Source organism: Lissotriton helveticus, chromosome 8, assembly GCF_964261635.1.
Source record: "Lissotriton helveticus chromosome 8, aLisHel1.1, whole genome shotgun sequence".
NCBI classification, from domain to species: Eukaryota; Metazoa; Chordata; class Amphibia; order Caudata; family Salamandridae; genus Lissotriton; species Lissotriton helveticus.
The window spans coordinates 409,446,262-409,466,572 of NC_136069.1; the positions used below are offsets into that span (position 1 = coordinate 409,446,262).

General features: G+C 41.9%; 1 protein-coding gene across 1 annotated transcript in view; it reads left to right on the top strand.

Moving 5' to 3' along the window:
• The window catches only part of COG6 (component of oligomeric golgi complex 6), a 464,502-nt gene that overhangs the window by 385,250 nt on the left and 58,941 nt on the right, over window positions 1-20,311 (top strand). Inside the window, exons 15-16 of the mRNA XM_078657244.1 lie at window positions 8,327-8,494; window positions 19,064-19,171. Of these exons, the coding sequence (XP_078513370.1) occupies window positions 8,327-8,494; window positions 19,064-19,171 (276 nt within the window). The remainder of the gene's footprint in view (window positions 1-8,326; window positions 8,495-19,063; window positions 19,172-20,311) is intronic.

A 20,311-nucleotide genomic window follows, 5' to 3' on the forward strand; every position in this document is an offset into this window, starting at 1 on the left:
TCCAGCCGAACTATGGGGCCCCATAGCTGAGTTTGTTGCCCCCATAATACAACAAATTTGGAACTCATCTACCGACTCGGGTGTATTCCCGAGCGTCTCGAAACACGCTACGCTCCTCCCGCTGAAAAAAAAACCTAGTAGGGATCCAGATGACCTTAGTAATCTTCGCCCGATCTCGTTGCTAGCTGCCCCTGGAAAAATGTTGGAGAAAGTAATACAGCGCCAGCTGAGCAAATTTATAGAAGTAAACAAGATACTTCATGAGACACAATCAGGCTTCCGTCCCGGCTTTAGTACGGAGACAGCGCTTATTGAGGTAGCCGAGTCAGTAAGGTGGTCGATGGATGCAGGTAACTCAGCTATGCTGGTACTCCTGGATCTGTCGGCCGCCTTTGACACGGTGGACCACGCCAGACTACTGAGACGGCTGGCCGAGATAGGTATCCGTGACAAAGCACTGGGATGGATACATTCCTATCTGTCCCAGAGAACACAGAAGGTGGCACTAGAGACGGCCTCCTCAGCGCCTAAAGTCATCAGCTGTGGAGTCCCGCAAGGGTCGGCACTCAGCCCCCTTTTGTTCAACGTCTACCTTGCCCCTCTCTTCACGTTGATTGCCAACTGGGGTGTCAAGGCAATTTCATATGCCGATGACACCCAGTTGGTATTCCCGTATGCGGAGGTGTCGCAGGAGTCCTTCTCTAATTTCAAAAGCTGTCTCCAAGATATAGCCTGTTGGATGAACACGAACAAATTAAAATTAAATGCCAACAAGACTGAAGTAATCTTCTTTGGCAAAGGCCCCACTCCTCCCTCAGAACTGTGGTGGCCTACTGAGATGGGCCAACCCCCTTCACCCACCAGTACGGCAAAAAATCTGGGAGTGAGGTGGGACGATAACTTGTCCTTTACCTCGCACATCCAACAGGTTGCCGGCTGTTGCTTGAATAAACTGAGGAACCTCCGCAAGATCCTGAGACTCCTCCCGGAGAGTTGTCGAAAAACTGTAATCCAGACTGGATTACGCCAATGGACTCTACCTAGGCCAACCAAAATACCTGACACAAAAACTTCAGGGAGTCCAAAATGCGGCTTCGAGACTGCTGCTGCGAATCCCTTTTAAGCAGTCAGTCTCTCCGCATTTACGATCACTGCACTAGCTCCCAGTTGCCAGCAGAATCAAATTTAAGGCACTCACGCTGGCCTTCATATCTCTTCATGGCTCCTGCCCAGAGTACTTGAAAAGCCGGCTCCCAAGATACTCCCAAGCCTGCGCGCTGCGCTCCAACTGCCGTATTCAACTGGCTGTCCCACGAACTAAAAGGGCTCGACTAGGAGGTCAAACTTTTTCGGCTAATGTGACCTCACTATGGAACGCTCTACCACCAGCAATCCAACAAGCCCCCTCCGAACCTTGCTTCAAGAAGCTATTAACGACTTGGCTCTTCACCCAACCTCGCTAACTCTCTCACTTCCCTTTCTCTAGGTCAATGTGTTTCTTCTAGCGCCGGGACACCTCCTAGTGAGGTAGCTGTTCGCGCTCTACAAAATGCTGTATTATTATTATTATTATTATTATTATTATTAATAATAATAAGAAGAACTTCATAAAACTTCCCAATGTGTAACACAATGCACCTTTGAGCACCACTGTATATAAGACTACACTCTGAAACCAAGAAGTACATTTCACACATCTCTCTCTCTCTCATGCTTTCAAATGCACATCCCACATGTTCTGTTCCTGGCAATGGTGTAAGAAGCGAACACTCCCCCTCTGAAACTACAAGGAGACATGAAAAAAACTTTCAAGGAAAAAAGGCACATGCAGGAAAAATTATGTCGTACTTTCAAGAAAATACCTAAAGTTAATTAAAACAATGGTAGTCAAAGGTTATCACGTAGTCCCAATATATGTGAGTTCCTTTGGCACTACAGAGAGACAGCCTGATAGAGTGACGGGAGGGGTAAGGTGTAGGGTCTTGTTTGTTTTTTAACACCTGTGCAGGGGTTTAGCTCTTAATAGTTCATCAGGTGCAGTAGGTATACCTGCATGGGCTACACGTGTGATTTTTTTTAAAAACTTTCAAACCAGGTAATGGGAATGCAATTTTTCTAGCTTCCATTAAGGCCCATGGACTCCTTGCCACACCACTGCATTTTTTTGCAGTGCTTCTACGTATAGCTCCCGCGTAGTTCGTAGGTCGTAGCACGCCCCGCCCCGTAGAGGGACGGGAAGACCCCCATGATGAAGCATGACACTAAAGGATTTTTTAGTGTGTGAGGGGTATTTTAACAAGCACACTGTGCTCTCATCTTAATCACTCTAAGAGAGAGCTTAGTATCTACACCACCTGTATATATAAAAACCAAAAAATAAAATTATCACCATCACACATTGATAGAATCTTTATGCATATCTTTTTGGAGGGTGATTCTGTCAATACCTCTACACTTCCTCTATTGTTTTGGAGATACATTCATGGTCGCCAACTTGACGTTGAGAACCGCGAGCAAGCAAAAAATGACCGCTGCACTACGCTATGCTACGCGTATTTGCACTGTGCTACGTGCAGTTCGCATAGTGCGAAGTAGCGGAAACTTCGCAAATTACGCGAGCGTAGCGTAGTGCTTTGCCCAGGGTTAATTCAGAGGCACAATAATTTATTTCACTTAGACAAGTAGAATAGCGACCCCAGGATGTTATGACATAACCTCTTCCAAACCATGTCCACTCCTGAATCACAAGGATATGACATCAAATTAAGTCAGGATATTGGAAAAAAATCCAGGCCTGTGGTGTTCAAACATTATCTAGTTACATTTTCAACAAGCATTTGCAATGCAATAGGTCTCACATTTACGCGAGTTTCAGCTATTGACATTGCAAATGCAGCAGGTTCCAGATACCAGGGGCATGTTTGGTGAGGGAGCAGGTGTTGAGGAGGAGATATGAAATGGGAAAGGTGGGTGCGGGGAAGTGGTGGTGGTGGGGGAGAGGGGGGTTGAGGATCAGGTGAGCATGAAACCTGAACTAATTCAGTATCTTGAATATGATTCCCCGATATAGACAGGTGTCTTTCCTACATTTGCAAACTGGGATAGGGCAATGTGATAACCACTCAGTTCCAAGCTTCTCAATGGCCAACAAAATCACTCTGGACATAATCACTATGTATGTATGGTCCTTCTACTGTACATAGAGTAAAAGGGTTGCAAAGCCAAATATTTTCACAAAAGGCCATGGGCCATAGGTGCCATAGCTTGTCTTCCTTGTACGATGTTTGATATTTGCTGGGAGGTAAAGAATGAAATTATATGGAATTGTGGTTTTTCTATTGAGTTCAAGTCACCGAACATTGCACACAGGACTGAATGGTCTGACGTCCTTATCAGTCCCATATCCAACATGGTGGACGCTTTCCTTGCCCACCAGAGGATGGTTTAAAAATAGATAAAGACGTGGAGACTCTGAAAAGGGAACAAATTCACCGCCCTCTCGCCTCTGAGGCAGTGATATGACACGTACAGAATATGTATTTCAGCATGCCACTGACATTTCCTGGGCTAAACTGCCAGAAAAGTGGGGCTGAGCTACAGATGAAAAATATATAATGGCTGATTTTGCTGCTCTTAACTACATAGCGAACGTGTTTATGTTATGTTATGTTATAACCTATTTGTAAAGCGCACTTCGACCAAGGTTTCATGGCGCTGTTCTGAGCTGTTCTGAGTTGACTGCAGTAGGGGCTGGTTTACTCATGTGCCTGTATGAACAGCCATGTCTTGAGCTGCTTTCTGAATTGAAGCAGATCGGGACAGGAACGGATCTCCCATGGGAGTGAGTTCCAGAGTTGGGGCGCCAGATGCCCGAAGCGACACCCGCCATGCCGCTTCCGCTTGAACTTTGCGCTCACCAACAGATTTTGGTGTTTGGAACGGAGATCATGGGTCGGAATATATCTCAAGATCAAGTTATTGATGAAAATTGGACTATAACAATTTAGGGACTTAAATGTGAGACAAGCAGTTTTGAAGGTGGCCCGTTGGAGCAGTGGGAGCCAGTGTAGCTTTTTTATCAGGGGTCTGACCGATTGCCACTTGGGCTGCTGGTAAATCAGTTGTGCCGCCTGGTTCTGTACAAGCTGGAGCCTCTTGATCTGATAAGAGGGAAGGCCTAGATAGATTGAATTTGCATAATCTAGGTGGGACAGAACTAGGCCAATCACAACTTGTATCAGTGCTGCCTGGGTGAGCAAATGATGTATCTTCTGTATCTTTCGCAATTGAAAGAAACATTTAGAAACTACTGTGCCCACTTGGGTGTTTAGAGACAGATCTCTATCCATAGTCACCCCCAGACTTTTTACGGAGGAGGAGGGTTTGGGGAAGGGCCCTAATTCTGCCGGCCAGTAGTGAGGGCCCCAGGAGATACGACTATTGCCTATCAGCAGTACCTCCGTCTTTCCGGGGTTCAGCTTCAGATGGTTATAATCCATCCAATGGCGGATGAACACCATAGTATCCTGAAAGTTGGTAACAGATTCGATTGAATTATCTATGGTGACGGAAAGCTACAGATCATCTGCATAGTTAAATGTTGTTACTTTCCTCTGTTTTAAAGCTTTGATCAGGAGGAGCAGATAGAGATTGAACAGATGTTGGGACAAAGAGGAACGTTTGAACTGCAGAAGGTGCGTAGAGGGTTGGTGTGGCAGTGGTGGCACCATGTCCCAAATTGGCCATGAAGTAGAATGCTATACGGGCAAAGCATGCGCTTAGGCAACTCGAATGAGTGCTCCCCATTGTGACCAGACGAAACCACCAGAATGTCCAGTTATGCTTCTGCCTCTTGGTTGTCATGTAAACGCAATGGTAAATCGTCCAGAAGAGTAAACACACTGGTACTTGTGTACTGCTGCAAGCCAAGGCTCGATAACCAGTGCTGTGCAGCCAAGTGGAACCAGTGTAAACATGTATTTGGGCGAGAAATAGTAAAACGGCCGTTTCGCAAGTGGTTACTCGTCGGTGATGTCTCTGCGCTCTTAAAATGTAATCGCACCTCAACCTTGAGCAAACTTGACTACCACCTTCCCAAACTCTGTCTGATCCCCCAAGCCAAATGAGAAGTTAAGCATCTTCGTGGAAATGCCAGAGCCCGACGATTCATAGAAATGTCTTAATTTCGAAGCGCTACGTCTACAGGTGCCGATGTACTGCTGCTCTTTGTCGATTGAGGCCCCACGTGTGTGCACACCACACACGGAAACGCACCAGCACTTTAAGTACTGAATTAATACTCTTTGTACTTTTAGTAACCTTTAGCCCTACAATCCATCTTACAACTGAGAGCAGGCAAGCCAGACACGTTTAATGCAAGGTTTACTTTAGGACTGCAGCTGTCAAAGTTAAGTCGGTAACAAAAAAATATGTTTAAAAAAATACTTTCTCTAGAGCGACAATACTGGTGTGATTCCAAACGTAATTACCAGAGAGCATTTAGGGGACAAATTGTGCCAATGGTCAGGTCCGTACGCCTCCTTCTGCCCAATTTATTTTCCAAGTCCTGAAACCCAGAAAAACAAGCATTTACAATGCTAAAGGTGTCGCAATTGCAAGTTTGTGCAAGTATGGCAGTGTAAATAAGAGTTCACAAATCGAAAAAAATGTCGGCCCACTCTTTTTTTCTATTTGTTTACTTTTGCTACAATCGCAGCACCCGCACTTTTCCTTTAACCATGTAAAAGTAAAGCGTGGGTGCTGCGATTGCTGCAAAAGTAAAAAAAAATTAAAAAATCTATTTCTTTACTTTTTCAACAATCATGGCACCCGTGATTTACCTTTAACCATGTAAAAGTATTTGAGGGTGCTGCGATTGTTGCAAAAGTGAAGAAATAGAAAAAAATCTATTTCTATGCTTTTTCAACAATCGCGGCACCCGCGCTTTAGCTTAACATGGCTAAAGGTAAAGCACGTGTGCCGCCAACGTTTAAAAAAAGTAAACAAATAGGAAAAAAAGCAGTAGACAATAAAACAAAGCAAGCACTGTGCTAGTAGACAATTAAAAAAGCGAGCAGGCATTCGCAAAATGTTTGCAAGGGGGATGCAGAGTGATCAGTGATCTGTACGAAGGGGGGATGCTTAAGACGTTTGCTCAATGCAGAGAGGAATTTCACCTTCCAGTGGGAGCGGGAATCCAGTACGCGCAGCTGTGACGTTGGGTGTCCTTGCCGGTGATGCAACAGGCAGCCACTCATCCATTCACTCCCTTTGAGTGATTGGTTAATTCCTTTGACAAATCAAAGGGCCTTATCTCTCGGACATACCAGATCCTGCAGCATCCCGTTAATAATTACACATCCGTATCGGTGCCAATGGCAACTGACGTCCCCCACTGAAATTACACCCGCACAGTGGAGTCGCATATGGCGCGACATTCCAACGGTCTACTGTAGTATTTCCCAGCGAGAAACTGCGTTCAAGATCATGGCGCAATGCTATTATACGCCCACTCTGCTGCACAAAATGTTCCCTGCCACGTCCTCATTGTGCTGGAGGTGTTCGAATGCATCTGGAGATTTCATTCATATTTGGTGGGCTTGTCCACTCCTTACCCTACTCTGGAAGGGAGTCCTTAGTCACATTAAGGAGGTATTAGGCTTCCCTCTGACTGAGTCCACAGCCACGGTCCTTTTAGGCCTCAAGCCTGACTTAAAAGCACTTACCCGCAGCGATTGGGTTATAGCTCTTCACATGCTTGGAGCTGCTAAACAACTTATAGCGTTATATTGGAAGAAAGTAGAGACCCTCCAATTGCCGCCTTAGTTTGTGCGTTTATGTCACGTAGTAACTATGGAACTCTTAACAGCACAACTGCAATCACGCGACATCAGCTTCACTGCCATCTGGCAACCCTTAGTTAAATATCTTTGTAAAATAGAGCATGCACGCTACCTACCTTCAAAACTCAGGGCCTTACGACTCTTTGAGGACGCTATACTCCCCACTGACCCCAAAAGATTACTCCCACACCCAAACCAACCCTGTGCATAATCTCCCCTGACAGGTATTCAGACTCTTGGTCTAAGCAATATGTAACAATGGTCCCACTGAACCCCTACCCCCATCCGCCCGCATGACCCCTTTCGTGCTGTCCCTCTTATTTCTACTGTTTCTTCTTTCTTTTTTGACACTTTTCTGTCTGCTCACCACTACTCACTTTCTATGGGCCTTACGCCCACATTCTCAGTTTTGCTCTCTGCCACGTCACTAGTTTGTTTATACAGGGTCTTGAGAACTCCCACAATAGTAAATACTGGTATGTGTAGTACATCACGCGGCCGGCCCAACACGGGTTGTAGGCGACATGCTGTGTTTAAAATACTTAACTTTTAATATTCAAAACTTTTGGAGACCCTTTTAAACCACGCAGCTGGCCCTGTATTGGGTTGTGGACCTGACGCTGTGTATACCTGGACCCTCATTCTGTTCTTTTTATAGAAAATAAAAACAGATTTGAACCCAAAAAAAAAGCGAGCACTTAGCTATAGCGCGGCGCACATACATACTTAAGTTATGTACATGGCGGCCGGTGAAGCCAAAGCCGAATAATAAAAAAAATGAGTGCTTACCGACTAATGAAGGTGTAAAGTCGCAAATGAAATGATCCAGTCCTGATGGGCGGTCACAAAGGGAGATAGGCTGTAACAAGGAGGGAATAAGAAGCCTCATTAGCAATCGGAAGCCAGCATTTACCATGGATGATGACGTCAGCCAATGAAAAAATATGGGTGGGGCTTCCACTCCACTTATAAAACATACCCTACTACAATATGCCTCGTAGAGTGGGCAGCACATGCACTGCAACGCCAGGTGAGACCTAAAAATGAAATAGAATAAAATCTATGAAAAATGTACATTAGACGCGAAAATGTGGAAGCGAAGATTTGTCTCAGAACCCACAAGGTTAGAAACCAAAAGAAACTATTTGTGAGGATTTTTTCATGCATTTGATTGCCCCCTTAAATATCTATGTTTAACTGAACCCAATTACTCTATTTTGCCAGTAATGACTGAAGTGGATATCATTCCCTTGTGATTATTATTGCCATTAGAATAATGTAATTTTTGTAAGTATCAGAATCAGGAGTTTGTTACATTTTATTTAAATAATTTAAACTTTGGATGTCTGGAAACTATTTTCATTCCTATATAGAAAAAAATCGGTGGAGTTGACCATCTTAAATCTGTCATAGACAGTCAATCTGTCCTTGACAGTTAATCTTTTGATGTAAACTGATAATGAGATACTTGTTTCTCCTTGTAGGTTCTTTCCTGTGTCCTGGATCCTCTCCTTCAAATGTGCACTGTATCTGCAAGTAATTTAGGTACTGCTGATATGGCCACATTTATGGTAAATTGCCTTTATATGATGAAGACGACATTGGCTTTGTTTGAGTTCACTGACAAGCGTTTGGAAATGCTGCAATTTCAGGTAATGTTCCTTGGAGTGCATCCCAATATGAGTCGTGCTACAGATTTAAAAGCAACTTCAGATTTCTGTACATGTTCCTTTTCCACGTAATGCAACTTTGTGATCTGGGAAGTTTTCAACTCAAACTACCTGTTCTTTATTTGTAAATAATTTGTCTGGAAGGCTGAGGGGTTGAACTCGAAGACGTTGATACATTATAATGCTTAGCTCCCACTACAACTTGTCACATTTGCCTCAAAGTGGGTATCTCTTGGCTAACCCTAGTGTAACAGGGCCAATTCAAGACTTCCAAAAGTTATGTGGTCTTTAGGGGACAAAACCTCAAAACAGAAGTTCAGTTAAGAAATACATATATAAAGCACCAAGCTAAGATTCTCTGAAACGAGTAATCTGCTAATAACTGTAAACATCAGGAATTACCAAGGTGGAAAGTCAGGGTGAAATGATAAGAAAATATATATTGTTTTCCCAATGACAGACAAATGAGTCAACAATTTGATATGGACTTTAACAGGACCTATGTCATCCATTTGCAAAATATAGAATTGTCTTGCATCACTTTCAGATTGACCTAGCTAGGGCTCTTGTAAAGCTGACTGACTATTTAAAGTGATTGATTAAAGCAAATGAATGGGGTTTCTCAAGACGTTTGCCTTCATCTATAGAGACTTACATTGAGTAGGCAAAACCAGGGAAGGAAGTATTGTTGTTACCAGACAGTTTTAACACCCTGTTTTAGTGTTGCTGTAAACAAAATGAGACGCCATGTCGGGAACATATTGTAGCACATTTCTTCTGTGCATTTAACAGCATCATTTTTCCATTAGTAATGGCAGCCAGTATTTCTGTATTTGTGTGTTATAATATAGTTTTTCTGTGTCAGTAATGGAGTAAACCCGCATCATATACAGGGTTTTTTACAGTCATAAGCCTGAAATGTGCACACGAAGTTAAGGTGTGTGGTAGTCAGGTTGTCACACTTATTTAGCATTTGCGCAGGACTCAGAGGGAAACCCCGAGGTTTCTGGAAGAGACAAGCAGGCTAGCTTCTGAAAAAAACATTGAGACGGAAGCCTTGAAGCTAAAAACTCCTGGTGATAGAAGGCTCAGAACAACGGTCAAGGAACTTTGATACTGGACACAGCAGGGCCTCTTCTCACTGCTGCTTCTTTTGTTTTCTAATTTTGTCGTATTTCTGGAGCTCTTGCTTGCTTGTTGATTGATGTTGGTATGTGAACTATGTAGCTGTCTGAGGAGCTCACACTGGGCAAGATTTGTGAATGTGAAATTCCTCTGAGTATGGCTGGGCTGAATATGGTCGGGCACTTGTTTGATTTGTGATCATTGCAACTCTTTCGAATAGGTTGTGCTAGGTTCACTGGCTCCTGCTGTGGTTACTCTTAAGAAATTAGTACATTTTCCAGTCTATAAAATTACATTTGAGAATTATTGATTGGTAATAGAAGTATTACATAGATACTTTTCTGTATGTCTTTAGGGCTGGGTTTGGGTTGATATATTACATGCATTGCTGATTTTGTTAAAGATTCTTTCCCAAATTTTCAAAATTTACATGGTGTTGGGCAGTTTCTAGTACGTGTATCACAGTGACTTAGTCTCCCCATACTTTGGATATAGAGTTTTCTCTAAGGTTATGTTGGACATGGCTCATTCTGAAGGGTCATCTCCAAACTGTTTGCCTTTGCGCCTCTATTTTTGCTGATTTCGTTTTTGTTTTGTTTACATTAGGACTCTACACGCTTTGCTACTGCTAACCAGCTGAAGTGCTTGCTCCTTTAAACATGGTAAAATTGACTTACACCCAATTGGCATATTCATTTTACTTGTAGGTCCCTTATAAAATGGTACTACATGTATCCAGGGCCAGTAAATTAAATGCTGCTAATGGGCCTGCAGCACTAATTGAGACACTCACTTAAGTAGCTTTGTAAAACATGTCTCAGGCCTGCCATTGCAGCCTTTGTGTTCACTTTTAAACTGACATTTCAACCGGAAATGTTTGCCAGACCTAAATATTCCTTTTTAAAATATATGTCACCTCAAGGGCAGGCCCTAAGCAGCCCGTGTGGCAAGGTGCATTGTAGTTAAAAAGCTGGACATGGTCCTGGTAGTGAAAAACTCTGCAAATTATTTTTCACTATTGTAAGGCCTACCTCTCCCATACGATAACATTAGGTTGCCGTGTTACAGTTTATAAATGCTAACTTTTGATTGGGAGCAGATTGAAAATTCATGTTTGGTATCTGGGTAATTGCATTTAAAAAAACATCTTTAATGGTAAAGTCGGATTTTAAGTCACAATTCTGGCAATGCCACTCTTAGGAGGTTCAAGGAACAGAACAAGGGCCTTGACTCTACTCAGCAGGCTGAGCCAATTGAAGAACAAACCAAACCAAATGCCAATATTGAGATCTATTTCACAATGGTTTTTAACTCACAAACCTTTTTGACAAGACTCTCTCGCAGGACTTGATGCCGCGGACGGTGCCGACTGATTACAGATGCCATTTTGCGATTCAGACGGGTGACCTTTGCGATTCAGAATGAGTTTGAAAGCCTGCTACACGGTTTGATTCATCGTGTTAAACCACCCGCCTCAGATTGGATCCACACAAATGAGCCCACAAGCCTGGTACATGGACTGAGTTGCCTCGTACAACTGAGCGCCTCTGAATAATACCTGATTCATGAATTGGATGAAACATTGCACGCACTGCGTTTGAAGCATTGAACTTCAACATCTAAAAGTGGGGACAACACCACCATATGCACGGAGAAAGTTGCCTCATCTGAAGAGTCAGATCTTGATGGTCCTGAGGAGATCCCTGATAATTACAGGGTTCGAAACGCGTCGACCTTGCGCCTCCTTGAGTCAAGCAAACAGACTCCAATTTATTGGTTGTTTGGAATGCACGTTAATAATTTCTTGTTAAATTGTATTCACATGCATTATTGTGATTCTAAGTTATGAAAACGTTTTGTTGCTTGGCCTAGTGCGCTTTGTTTTCCCTCCGGGGGCTGCCCTTTCAAATAATTATAAAATTCAAGTGGGCACTTCCCCGTTGGGTACTCTGTTTAGTGTGTGGAGTGGGTTAGGCAGTGTGATTGGAGTTGGAATGGTTGGTAGATAGTTTTAAGTGAATATGGTGTCTTTTGTAAAATAGCTTACTTGGGAAAGAAAGAAATGTTGTAGTTTTGTACATTTTTGTATCTGTGGTCTTACCTTTTTGTTTATATTTATTGAATAATGAGACTAAGGTTTAAAAATAATAAATCTTGAGAAATTAACTTTTTGTGGGACCAATGATATTTTTACATTGGCACCAGAGTTAAAAACCATTGTGAAATAGATCTCAGTATTGGCATTTGTTTTGGTTTACTCGTAGGAGGTTGGCATTTTCTTGTTCTAACCATTTGGTGCCTGCAACCTGTACCTGGGTCACATGACTTGGTGTATTTGGCAGTTGCCCTTTGTGAATTTCTCCCAGATAGCTTCACAATGGAGGGTGTAGTTGTTGGCAAAATGTGCCACCTCAGGCTGGATTGGGGGGAACGGAGAGGAAGGAGGCAGGAAACTCCAGACAGCTTTGTAGAGGTAAAACTCCAGAAACTTCTCCCACTTCAATGTGGGCACCGGATATAAAACAAAAACGACCCTCAGACCACTCTTCAATTCAGCTTTGGACTGGTGGAAACTACAGAAGGAGGACACCCTGCTCCCCTGCTGCTTGAGGTTTGCCCTGCTTGCTGTACAGTACATAAAGCACAATCCTCAGCGGGCCACTCTTGGTCCTATAACCGGCCTGCACTCCCTCGCAGTCAAATTGAATTTGTGCCTTTGTCCTAATCGAGCATGACCAGATAGCTTAAGTTGGGGTTTTGTGCCTTTTGGCGCTGGTTTTATGTTAATCTTTACAATTACATACCTCCAGTTCTACTAATTGGATTTTTGTCATTTTGGTATTAAATAATTTAATACATTTTACTAAATTTTTCTAAATTGTTGTGAGATATTTCTTGTATTGTGTTTTCACTTTATTACTGTGCACATGCTGCTCATGTACTTTACACGTTGCTTCTAAGTTTTAAGCCTGACTGCTTTTGTGCTAAGCTACTAGAGTGCTAAGCATAGGGTAATTTGGTAACTTTTTGTGGTGCACTCTGACAAGGAGTGTGGCTGGTGCTTAAGTAGGGCTTCACCCCCTCAACCAAAAGCCCAGTTTCTCACAGGTTAGGTGCGTTTCAAAGTACTAGAATGGTGGAGACGCTGATTAGAGGGGACCAAGACCAGTGTCACAAGCTTAAGTGAATTTGTTTTTTTCAAACTTAGTTTGAGACCCAAGTTGTGGACTATTCGCTAGCCTGTTCTTCTGAGTGATCTCAAGTCAGTTTGAGAAAGCCATAATACTTTAACTTAGTTGGTTTTACTGCACAAAGGTAGTGAAGCGTTTAATCTTCTGTTGAGGTTGGATTTTATTTGTAACTGCTACTCGTTTAGAACTAAACTGAAAATACCTTAAAAAAACATAAAAAGTAATAGAATAATAATTAAAAACAAAAGTCCCTCTTTGGAATCTAAAGAAATCATGTTTAAAGGTGAAGCTGGCAAAGCCCAATACTCAAATGCATAAGTCATTTCAGTGATCATTGATGACATCAGGGAGGACTGGATTTTATATATCTAGAGAAGTCTTGCAATTTGACTTCTTGTGCCTTACCAATCTACAATTGCATCTTTTGAAAGAACTTGTGTTTTTAAAGTTTAAAAAGCTTGCTTTCCCAATGTGATATTCTGGTAAAATCAGCTGTAAATATAGAGATATGAAATAAACATTTCCTTTAACACTTCAAGCAGGCCATTAATCCTTCATACCTTGTCTTTAAGTAGCACATCTTTAATAGCTAGTATTTAGGCCAATGTGACCAGGATGTATAGACTGTTTTTCGAAGATAAGAAACATTATTTTGATCTCCTTCGAATACCTACTTGTTGTTTAACTAACTTTAGAAATACATATTTCCATATAAAATACTCATAGTAGTCCCTTAAATATTTTTGTGGTATTTGTATACCACAAACCTAGCTAAAAAGGCTGTGTAGTGCTGTACGTGTTCAAAGGCAAGCAAACAGAATGGTGTGTGATAGCAGATATTAGTAGGTTAGTGCATTGACGAGGTTGAGAGCCTGGTCTCATGTTTATTTTTTGAACTTGTGTTCTCAGGGAGGTTGAAGTCACTAAACAGGGTGATGTGAACGAGGGTGTATGAGGGGACAAGGAGATCCAAGAATTCATCAATGAAGTCCTTGTTCTACCCTGGAGGCCTATATATGAGATGTAGGATGGTGTTCTGAGTTGCAGAGAGTGGGTAGTGCCATGTCAGTAGCTTCACTGAGTTGAGTGTCGCTTGTCTAAGGTACAGAACCAGGAGGACTTATGGATGACAGTGTGGCCTCCTTGCTTCATGTGTGTGCGGTCAACACAATTGATGCTGAAGCCTGTGGGAAGAAGGATGTGAAAGTGTGTGGGGTGTGAACCATGTTTCTATGGTAAAGAGGGTGGAAAGTTTGTAAGATTAGATGCAATGTCTGGTGCCTGGATTACTGCAGAGCGAACATTAATGAGCATGAGTTGGAATGTATGTTCTATAGTTTGAGGGTTTCTGGTAGTTAATGAGATGTGTAAGAGGTTGGGTCTGCCTTGTGAGATTGGAATGTGAGGTTTTGTGTTGTCTTGGTGGGGTTGTGATTGTTAGTCTTGGCAGTGTGGGGTGCAGGGTGCGGTACATGATAATACTTTACCTTTTCAGTTCAGTGGAACAGGAGTTCCTACCAATACCCTTTCAGACCCAACCAGGTCCAAAAAGGCAATACCCTTGTCTTTCTCTGCTCTTTTCTGGGGATGCCTGGGTGTTGGGATGCCTGAAGGAGGTGACTGAATTAAGGAGAAGGCAGAAAGTGGTGTCACTTCCTGTTTAGAGGATGATGGGAAATGCAGTGATGCCACTTTCTGTGCAGATGAGTCAGGGGGAATATAGGCCTCTTGCCTGGCTTGTTCTGTTAAAGATTTTTGTTGGGAAACTAGTGATGTCACTTCCTGTGCAGATGGATTATGGGCAGTGGCGGCTCGCAGAGGGAATGCTGTGAGGCGGCGGTGGCGGGGCAGGGTGGGGGTCAGTGGAGTCGGACATACAATGGCAAGGAGTAAAGTAAGTAAATAATAAAACTATTTACCTTGCGCTCGCTGCATCGCCAACTCCGCGATGCAGCGAGCGCACGGTAAGTAGTTTTATTGATTTATTTACTTACTTTACTCCTTGCCGTCCTTTTGTCCGACTCCACTACCCGCCCGACCCCGCCCTACAGCCCTACAGCCCTACAGAATTCCTTCTGCGAGCCGCCACTGATTATGGGTAATGCCCCACTTCCTCTATTATTAATGGTTGTGGTAGGAAATCAGTGATATCAAGTCCTGTGCAGATGAATGATAAGAAAGGCAGTGAAGTTACATCCTGTACAGATCAGTGAGTGGGAACGAAGTTCTTTGCCTGGTTTCTTCTTTTAAACATGGTTTTGGTGGTGATAAGGTCCACTAATTAAAATGCAAAATTATTCAGATTAACAGCTAAATGTGCAATCATGAATGTAAAATTGTAATCTAAAATGACCCGCATTTAAAATGTGCAGGCAAAATGCACAAAATGTTAGGAAGCAAGTTTCCTTTAACTAGAAGGTAATCTAATATTGCTGAAATGTGCACAGCGTATTTTAAAAGCTTGAGCTTACCGAGACGTGCTTAGAAATATTAATTGTGATTGCAGAATGTTCCGGTTTGACAAATGTTTGACAAATGTATTACTTTTCATAAGTACCATTTTATTCCGAGTGACACAAACTTCCTATTTTCTCATGTCTCACATAATGCTTGAATACAATAGTTGTACATTTAAACAATAATTCATTTTCATGTTAAATGAAATGCATTACCTAACAGTGACTTTGCAAGTTGATATTTCTCGTCTTTATTATAGTTTATTGTTCACACAATGAAACATTTAGTGATCGATTATGATGTCGGTTAGAAAGCGTCCGACCGCGGGTCAGAGGCTTTGCGATTGACATCTCAGGGTTCAATTCCAACTGCCTAATAACAATGTTGGTGGTCCGAATTGATACCGGCTTGTTATTCCTGCTGGATTCCAACGGGCTCAAGGAACCTGTCAGCCAATCGGCGGCCCCAACGTAATCCCTGAAAACAGCGTTTCCGCCATCAGGATTACGATGTCGGTTTCCGACAGACTTTCCATGTCTGGTTTTCCTAGCAGGGCCCCCATGCCTCCACGGCCTCCAGTTTTGGGGGGCGGGGGGGGGGGTGGGGGGGGGGGGTGTAACAGAATCTCCCATTTCTCCATGGGAGCTTGTGCTACGGCCGGTTTATGCCACAGCACAGGTTCCTGTAGAGAAATGGGAGTATGCAACCGCACCATGTGTGGTCGCATTGTAATGGCGGTGTCAGTACCGCCGAACATTGATATCAGGCCCCATTATATTTAGAAGGCCAACCTACGTTTGATGCCCATGGGTACCGAGGATTATGTTTACAGATCTTAACTATGCAAGATTGTCTGTAGCTAACTTGAGATAAAACTCTGCAAGCCACATGTTATTTCTTGGGAAAGGAAGAGCTAAACCTGTTCCCCGAAGATTGCTGCCAGTCGATTGGTCCGGAGACGAAGAAGCCTGCTACAATATCTGCAACATGTTTTCATGTCTTTTACATTAGTGCGTGGTTCTAGTTAGAGTCTGGTAAAGCTCCTTTGAGTGCTTTTTTCCTAGACCCATTCCTTTGTCTATTGCTGACAGTTGTGGCTACTGCTGCTCCTCCTTACTTTATTGTGATGCTTTATTTTTACAGACTGCTACAGCAACTGTAGGATCACTTGTTTGTATTACAGATACTTAGCTGAGTTTTCATGAACTACTCTTCATGGGAAGTTCTGCTGCTTTAATTTCCCTTTGAGCTTTATGCTCTTTGATTTCACTCTTTTCCTTTGAATTTCAACTCTTCATGAGTTCTACTAACTTTGAATCTTCAGTCCCGTTCTTTAAAATAACGTTACATTTCTTTAAGGAACGTTCTTTAATGCATTATTTTAACTTCTGTCCTAACCAAACCTTTTCATTAGATTTCTGTAAACCTGCTGACGATTCAATGATTAATTGGAATAAAAGAATAAAAAGAAATGTACTAATCTGTTAGTGAGGTTAAAGCGTTTAATACTCAACCAAACTCTCATCATTGACTAAACTTGGAATTGTGTTTGAAATGTTCATGTTATGCTCAAATACCTCTTTGAATTAAAAAATACGGTGACAAAAATATGTCCCCTGAGGTGAAAAGAAACTAGCACAGGAAAGGGACATGACCATGTTAGTGGTGGTAATAGAAAAGTTGAACCGTGTATTTAAAATGTGGTCTCAATCTGCGCTATCAGTGGTACGCCGGTTATGTCTGTTCCTGTGCAGAGGGATGATGGAGAGTGAGATTCTCTTACCTGGCTTCTTCTTCTAAACGTGTCTTTGGCAGGAAACCGGTGGTTTCACTTCCTGTGCAGATGGATGATGAAGTGTACCGTCCTCTTGCTTGGCTTCTTCTTTTAAGTATGGTTTTGGCAGTAAACCATTGATGTCACTTTCTATGGGAATAGGTTATGCGGAAAGTATTTCAAGTTTCCAGTCTTCGCCTTCCACAAGCAGATAATTGAAATATTGTTTACCTGTTTGAATTTATTTTTGCTCCCTTATTCTCCTGTTCATAAGTCCAACATTTGGCCCATCTAGGGCTTCTTCCCTGCATATTGTGAATAATTTCAGTCTCTGTCTATGTACCTTAATACCCATGCTATGAGCCACTGGGTCTTCGCTGAATAGCCCTTAAATCTTGTACTTGTGATTGCGACTTGAGTTATAATGCATGTTTGCACACAGCTTTTCGAGCCTGATTTTGATGTATCCACCCCACATACAACACCTTTCTTAGAATACCTAATAATCGTAGTTTAAGAATGTCAATGGCTAGCATCAGTGTAATTCTGTATTACGTTTGTGCCTCTTTGAAGTAACATGTTATAAAAGTTATGTATATAACTTTTCATTCTTGATCTTGAAGTAGTCACTGGTCGAATGTCCATTGTTGTGTCTTTGGTCTCCCTATGGCACTTAGCTTGATAGGAAGATGGTCTGGTATGGAGATGGCAAACTGTTAGATGTGTTGTTAGCATTGTTGTGGAAACAAATACAGAGCTAATGCTTGAGCTCGAATATGGCCCTGTATAAGAGGTGTAGCCCTTATTGTAGCCCTTATTGTAGCCTTTTGGCTGGTTGATATGGTGTGCTCTCCTGCCTTTCCTGTTAGGGGAAGCAATGAAACTAAGATCAGATTTTACAGTTTCTGAAAAAATATTCTCGTATTTATGGGTAACGGGGCAAGGGATCAATGGAACACTTATCAGAGATGTCATTATATTCTACATATTGGGGAAATAAAATGATACCTTGGGAAAGCAGGGATAGATATTGAGTATTAAGGTGTTGCCAATGGTAAAACATTACAATATTTGCTATCTATACCCAAAATGCAGCCTCTCATGCATTCTTGATTAAAGACACCTTTGTGGAAGAATTTATTTTAAATTGGAATGCCATTAAATATTCTCACCAATTATTTACTATTCAATCAAGTGGACTTGAGTACCAATAATACTCTGAAAAGGTACAGCAAACATAGCAGCCTTGCCATAATGCAGTTGAGATTTTTACCTACGAACAATAGATTATATTTTCTTCTTTAAGGGTTAAATTAAACACTGGCACAGACGGCATTCTGGTAAATCAGCTGAATATAAAAACCTAGCATAAAGTTTGTTCTGGTACTAAATGTCGGTAGAATGCTATTTTACATGGAGTGCCCAAATTGTTGTACCATTCCTTAGCACTTAAATACAAAAGACATAGATAGATGATGTAGCAGTTGAACACAAGACCATTTAAGGTCCTGAAATGGCAAGAGGACGTTGGGGAAGCAATTTAATTGAATGTCTATTTAAATGATACAGGCAACTATTCAATGGGAGCCTTTTGAACAGCATGCAAGGTGGTAACTATGGAGAACTGGGCTAGCTTTGTGCCCACCTACTCGAAAATATCAAGAAAGATCATATAGAGACCTCAGCAAATGAAAAATAATAGGAACATTGAATACAGTTTATTCTACTGAAGATCCATCTACCAAGAATATTATTTTGACTTCTATGTCTCACAACCATAAGTTAGCTGTATGTTTTGTTTTCGCTTTTGCATGTCTCTTGAAAAAAAGCACAATTATTTGGTCGCTCTTTAAAATCTGCAACTACAAGGATGAATTTGACATGCATTTTGAGTCAAAGTTGATGCATTGCACCTCAATGGTAGATACTAATATAAGACAGGAAAGGGCACAATGAGAAACCTAGTTGCTAAATTTACTCATAATGTTACCTTTTGTTATGTAGATTGAGGCACATTTGGATACCCTCATCAACGAACAGGCCTCCTACGTGTTAACAAGAGCAGGACTGAGTTACATGTACAGCGCTGTGCAGCAATACAGACCCGAACAGGTGAGCTTTCTTTGGAGGTTAAAGTCTATGAAAACAACACAGTGCACTGGACCTCTGTTGTCTGATTGTACAACACACCTCTGAAGTATTTCTCTCTGCCTCTACCTTTACTTGATGGCATTGCAGTGTTGGAGTAACGAAAGGGAAAGTGTATCAGACAAAAATATTAAACTTCTCGCTTATTAATTATAAATGTTGGACAAATCATTAGTGCAAGCACATATTCTAAACACACCAACTTTTGAAGGAGCCTAGGAAAGCACTTAATTACTTCCCTGTTAAGGGAGACCTGTGTGCATTTCTTTTGTCAATACAGTGTAGTGACACTGTTTTAGTTGCCACTTTTAACTGTTGGTCGCATGTCAGGCCCTATACTTTCAGCCAATCCCGATCTTTAAGCAAACATCAATTTGGGTCTTGGGAGTTCTATTTTCTCCGTATAGGTATTAATTTTCAGCCTCAGCATACACAGTGCTATAGACTAAAAATGAAAAACTAGCTGAAGATTTCATGCACATGACGGGGTTAATTGAATGCTTCTTCGGAAATATATGGACAATACTGGTAAACCATTTGTGTACAGTGTGGGAGGGAATGAGCGATGAATTGTGAACAGGGACTTTTAGATCATTATGCCTTTATCAAGACTTGAAAGATAGACAGCAAGTTAAACCTTGAGTGTTTCTAAATGTCCTGAGCGTTGAGAAGTCACTCTCCAATGTTTGAAGATGGACAGAAGTGCAAAATGGAATTTAAACGTGGACTTGAATCAGCGATTGTGGAAAAGGGAGAACAAGCCCAAGATTTTAGATTGATATGGACATAATGCCGTGTATATTACTTTTTGCAGCTATGGCTAATTTCTCAAGACCCCTAACGCCTTGCCTGTTCTCCAAGAATTGAGCAGCATTATAAAAAATATTGTATACAAGGGTAATCTAAAGCATACCCGTTAAAAATATTTTTCCCTTTTAAGTAAATGTCAATTACTAGAATAGCACTTATTCATTGATTCAAATGAAGTCTCTTGTGGGGTAACCCTTGCATTGTTGTCATTCCTTTAAAACAGAGGACCTCTTTGAGGGAGACCATCCCACCATGCAACAGTCCTACTGTGTACACAAAATCCACCAAATCTGT